General features: G+C 32.1%; 1 protein-coding gene across 2 annotated transcripts in view; it reads left to right on the forward strand.

The window, feature by feature from the left end:
• ASZ1 (ankyrin repeat, SAM and basic leucine zipper domain containing 1) overlaps positions 1-5,797 on the forward strand; it is an 82,514-nt gene extending 76,717 nt beyond the window's left edge. For both annotated transcript variants that reach the window (XM_027102105.1, XM_027102104.1), the window contains 3 exons: positions 540-645; positions 1,468-1,581; positions 5,244-5,797. In XM_027102105.1, the coding sequence (XP_026957906.1) occupies positions 540-645; positions 1,468-1,581; positions 5,244-5,396 (373 nt within the window). In that variant the 3' untranslated portion in view covers positions 5,397-5,797. The remainder of the gene's footprint in view (positions 1-539; positions 646-1,467; positions 1,582-5,243) is intronic.
• The last annotated feature ends 203 nt before the right edge of the window (positions 5,798-6,000 follow it).

Consider the following 6,000-nt stretch of genomic DNA (forward strand, 5'->3'; position numbering starts at 1 on the left):
CTCTCCGTCCAGAATCTCTTTTCTTCCTTACCTACCTGACAAACTTATTTTTAAGCTCCAGACTCAGTTCAAGTATGAACTCTATGAAGCATAACTAAATCCCTATTCCCATTATACTAGATTCATTATGTCTGAGTTTTAGATGTCTCAACTATAAACTACTGTTAATAACATCTACCTTACAGGAGATGTTGGGAAGAATTTAAAAAATAATAAATGTAAAATAACTAGTGCAGTGCCTTCACATAATAGACATTCAAATATTGGCACTTTTATGTTCCTTCTTCATATGTCCCTGTGAATAACAATGTTATAATTCTATGTCTGCTTCTCATCCTGAACTTTGAGATCCTCAAGATTGGATGCTTGGTTTTCTTTGTATGCTCAAAGTCTGTTTCAGTTGCTAATACAAAGTAACTATTCTACAAATATTTTTTTAAAGAATCTAATAAATGTTATGACTAGACATTGAATAACTAGCCAAGTAAAATGGAGTAAATTGTTCATATTAGTGATTCCTTTTTATTTCCTCTCTTTAGTGGTGATGAGTTCCTCAACTTTCTTCTGAAATTAAACAAACAGTGTGGCCATTTAATAACAGCTGTACAGAACATTATTACTGAGTTGCCTGTAAATTCTCAGAAGGTATTCTACAAGTTATTAAATGAAGTAAAGTATGAATGCTGGAGAACATTCCAGATAAGTTAATGATAACTCAATAAACTGTAATGATCTGGTAAAACTGTGTCCTCTGTAAAATCACCTAAGATCTAAATAAGTCAATTTATTTAATACTACTTTTTTATACCAATTAATTGAAAAACTTTGTGTTCTAGCCCTCAAGAAAAGGAAAATGAGTCAGACCAAAAGTTAAACTGATCTGTGTATTGAACTTACCATTTGTTCTTAAAGGGAGTTTAATTGTTTAAAATATAAAGTGACAGGAGACCCAAGTGAAAGTTGAAACAAAACAGTGTGTTGAGTGTTATTAAAAACCATTTCAATATAAGGATTTTTTAATGAAGGAAATTTTAAATAGAGAAAGTGTAAGTGACCTGTAAAAGCAAACTTGTTTTGTAAAGTTTTTCATGTGATTTGGTTTTAGCTATTTGCATATAGTGAAAAATATTTAATGCACTTGTTTTCCTATGAGTTTTATATAACACTAATATGGGAATCATGTCATTCTTCAAACCTTCATGACTTTATTCACCATAAATATTTTTATTACTAATATTAGTCTCCATGGTGATATATATATATATTTAATAAATACATTCAGGAAACTGATTTGACTATTTATATAAAAATACTGAGTTCTTTTGGTGTCAGGATTTATCCTGAATAAAAAAATGCTTTTCAGTTATGTAATTTAATATTTGATAATGTTGTATACTTTTTGTGGATATAAAGTTGTGAAAAGTTGCTTTCCATTCTTTAAAATGTAACTTTTGAAAATATTAACAGATAGTACTAGAATGGGCTTCTCCCCGGAATTTTACTTCAGTTTGTGAAGAACTGGTTAGTAATGTTGAAGACTTGAGTGAAGAGGTCTGCAAACTAAAAGACTTAATTCAGAAGGTATTTAAATATTTAAAATTAAAAAGGGGGAAGATTATTTACAGCATAATATGTTAGACAATGAAGCAGATCTGACGAGCAACTTAAGCTCCCACTAGACAGTTGGAGAAAGGACAGTTTTCAAAGGAAGAAATATACATAGGAAACAAACTTTGTTGGTCATTAATGAAATGCATACTGAAAGAACAGTGATATATCATTTTCATCCTATAAATTAGCAGGGAATGTATTACCCTACCCATTACTGGTTATAGTTCATCAAACATAGTATTTTCATGTGAGACTGATGTCTAAACCACTTTCAAAAACAGTTTGGCAAGATGTGGCAAGGACCATAAAAATATTTGTATCTTTAATAGTACTAGTTTAATGATTCCAAAATTATATGTACGTAAATGTCCTATACGAGAATGATTTAATAAATTATGGTATAACCGTTTCTTATAATGATATGCAGCCAGTTGAAAATATAATGAAAAGAATATATCAACTTGTTAAAGAAGTTCTATTTCTAATTTTTATTTACATATATAAATGTGAATATAAAAAAACTACCAAAGATGAAATGTTATTAGCTCTGTTAATGAGGTAGGGTTGTGGATAAAATATTCCTTCTATTTTCTAGATTTTTTTTTGGCTGCATTGGGTCTTCGTTGGGGCACACGGGCTTTCTTTAGTTGCGACAAGCGGGGGCTCCTCTTCGTTCTGGTGCACGGGCGTCTCATTGTGGTGGCTTCTCTTGTTGCGGAGCCCGGGCTCTAGGTGTGCGGGCTTCAATAGTTGTGGCACATGGATTTAGTTGCTCTGCGTCATGTGGGATCTTCCCCAGACCAGGGCTCGAACCTGTGTCCCCTGCATTGGCAGGTGGATTCTTAACCACTGCGCCACCAGGGAAGCCCCTTCTAGACTTTCTATGGTATCTTTTATAATTTAACTTTTTAAAAGAGTATGGGTTTTTGGTTCTTGTTCCTATACTCATATAGAAGTATGTATTTTGGTTTAAGGACAGGTGATTTTTTTCCCCCTTTAAGAAAACTGGCTATAACAAAACCTAAGCTGCTAAATTAGAGAACTCTGTTGAAGGTAGATAATAAAGGGCAACACTTTCACTTGACTAAAGAACTCATTTCTGAGTCTCCACATCTAATAAATATATTTGATATCGATAAAGTTTTTGTGAAATATCTGATGTGAACATTAGATTATGCATTACATTTTTATAGCATCAACCCATGTCATTTAATATTTTCATTAGTATTTTATCAAAAAAGTTATTTTCCTCAAAATAAACTTTATACATGTTCCAGGCAATTTGTCATTCTAGCTATTAACATGTTCAGTCAAAAGGAGTCTTTTTTAAAAATGAGCAGAAAATTGTGAAGCAAATTCTACAAAATTATAGGGGGATAAAGACATTTAAAATAGGACAAATGAGCAATATATTTCACATTTTTTGTAGATGATAACTCCTTTCCAGAGAAAGGCATCTTAGAAGTTGTATTATCTCTGACATTTATTCATTCAACAAACCTAAGGGTGCCTCCTGTATGTCAGGCTACTGTGCTACACATTAGTTTCCTAATTATTCTCTCTACTTCCACTTTGTGTTCCTTTAATACACAGCACTCCCCAAATGAACTTTCTCATGCAAAACTATGATTTTATACTTTCTGAACTTGCTGACAACACGAAAATTATAGCACCATTCATCTTCACTATATCTATCATCTAGAAGAATTGAAGGGAAATGGTATTGATTTTACTTATTAGCATGGTGTTTTTCATGGGGATGCAAGAGAAATTTGTAAGGATTTGTGTAAAGATACTTCCTGCAAAGCATCAACCTTTAATGTTTAGTGTAAGAAATTCCCTAAGACATCTTTGTCTCAGGATTGGTAATTATTTGTTTTCTCCAAGATGAACTAAAAACATCTGGGGAGGTGGGGTGGAGGATTAAGATGAAATTAGAGAGAGCACCCAGATTTTTCTTAAAGGGATGAAATTAAGAAACACTGCTTTCAGAGTGTAACTTTGACTTGAAAACATGAACAATTCAATCAGGTACCATAATATTTATTTTAATAAAGAGTACCTATAGAGAAAATTTTCAGCTTTCTTTAGCTAAATGGAAGGTTGTTTTTCTTTGGTCTTTTCTACCTTGAATCTATACATTTCTGTGTAAGGACTGGCCTTGAAAACATATTCATTGGTTCATAATAACAGCAGATATAGTTCTTTGGGCAGGAACGTCTTAATGTTGCAGCAAGCCTGTGCATTGGGTTTTCTTTGGATTAGACTTAAACAAATAATAATCACCAAGTAAGATTTTATTTAGAGAACTATGAGGCTTCCAGATTTGGGAGTATGCTATCATGCCTGTTAAGCTTATGATATTTTAGAGTTTACCAATAATAACAGAAGGGATTTTTTAAAAGAAACATATGAGCTATCATAGATAAGTATATGGAGGTAACAAAGAGAGAGGGTGGGAGAGGTCAAGGCCAGACTCTAACACCACATCATTCTCTTTCAAACCAACACACTGACAGGCTCCTGTCAGAAAGGGTCATTCTAAGTAATTGGTTAATAAAAGGAATGACTGTCTCAGGATCCAGTAAATGGAGCATCAGTGTCAAAAAGGAATCTGTTGCTGAATGAAGCCATTTGGAAGTTAGACCAAGAATACAGTATTAATGAGATTGGCATTGAAGTCCATCTTCTACTATAAATTTGAAATTAATTTTGCAGGGTTTTTTAATTAAATATTTACACTGTAGATTTGAGAAGCAGTTATTTTTGCTAATATTGAACGTATGTCACCACTCCAGCACAGGATGTTTCTAGTAAATATCACTCTGTAAATGTGCCTGATTCTTTTTATCTTTCAAGGATCTTTTGGTTTCTGCTCATTCTCCCTCTTCTGCCTCTCCCCAGCAACTATCTCCTCCCTCTCCCTCCCCCCCCCCCTCTCTCTCTCTCTCTCTCTCTCTCTCTCTCACACACACACACACACTCACACACACACACACACACACACACGAGTTGAGAGGCCTTCTTTAGCAAGAAAGTTCTATGTATAGGAATTTAGAAACTGACTGGGTCATGTACTTTCATTGTTGAGACGTGCAAAAAGAACCACTGAAATTTTTGTTAACATTTGTTCCTGCGAATATATTTAAATAAAGGATTATACTTCTAGTGTTAGCATCGAATCTTCTAGTTTCTGTTGAATTTCATGTACTGTAGGTATGCCATAACAATACCTTTTTTAATAAGGTTCACTTTTTTTGTAAGAAATCAGTTGATATTTAATACAAAGAGAAAAACGACTGTCGTTCCTCATAGGTAGAAATAGAAACTTTAACATTAAAGGAACTTTATCTCCTGACATAAAAACATGTTTTTAAAATGTAATAATCTATAGAAGCATTTGTTTTTAATGTAAAACTAATAGTCTACTACAGTGGGATCCTGGTTGAAAGAAAGGCTGTCTTTTAAGATTTTGAATCTTTACTTTAAATCTTCCACGGGAATCTTGCATTTAGGCTACATCTAAATCAAGTGATTAACATGGATATTTTGATATTTTTTAAAATCAAAGATATTTTTATTTTCACTGTACTGCACATTAACTTTTTCATTTTTCCCATACTAAACATTAGTTGCAAAATGAACGAGAAGATGATCCAACTCGTATACCGTTAACGGAAGAAGTATCTACATGGAATAGTAGACTTTTGAAGAGGACGGCTATCACCGTATGCGGATTTGGGTTTCTTCTTTTCATTTGCAAGCTAACTTTTCAGAGAAAATAACCCTAATATTTGTTTTGAGTAATTATGTATATCTTATTCACATTACCTAAAAATGTTGCTTTTAACTGTTTGTGGCACAGTATAACTACATTCTTAGCCAACACTCCATAGGAAAAATTATGATAGCTTACTGCAGAATGTTTTTCTTTAGAAAGTGGTTTGTCAGTTTGAGTTGACAATATAATTTGTTATATTTTTATGTTAACTTTGATCAAGCAGTAAATTATAAGTGATTCTTAAGTTTGATCCTATCCTATGACTCTAATAAATAACATTTAAAATAAATAAAAGTTTTATCTAATATTCTTTGACATTTATAAAAGTGTGTTCATTTGTCACAGTGAATCTTACACTATTTGTAAAGTGTTCATAAATTAGGAGCTTTCTTTTAGTTCTTATTTTTCCCTTCCATTATTATGTAATAAGGAATTTCTTATTTAGTTTTTTTAGTTATATATCATTATAAGGAAATTATTAACTTGAGAGTAGTTTAGAGAATGCAAAGTATAAAGATAAAATGTAAAATTTTTGAATTATGGATTAAAACCTAGGGAAAATATTTTAAATGTAGATTTTAAAAAGCAGAAAATTCAGAGAGTAGTGT

This window comes from Aethalodelphis obliquidens, unplaced genomic scaffold (assembly GCF_003676395.1).
Source record: "Aethalodelphis obliquidens isolate GAN/ISIS:26980383/991018 unplaced genomic scaffold, ASM367639v1 scaffold5, whole genome shotgun sequence".
Taxonomy (NCBI): Eukaryota; Metazoa; Chordata; class Mammalia; order Artiodactyla; family Delphinidae; genus Aethalodelphis; species Aethalodelphis obliquidens.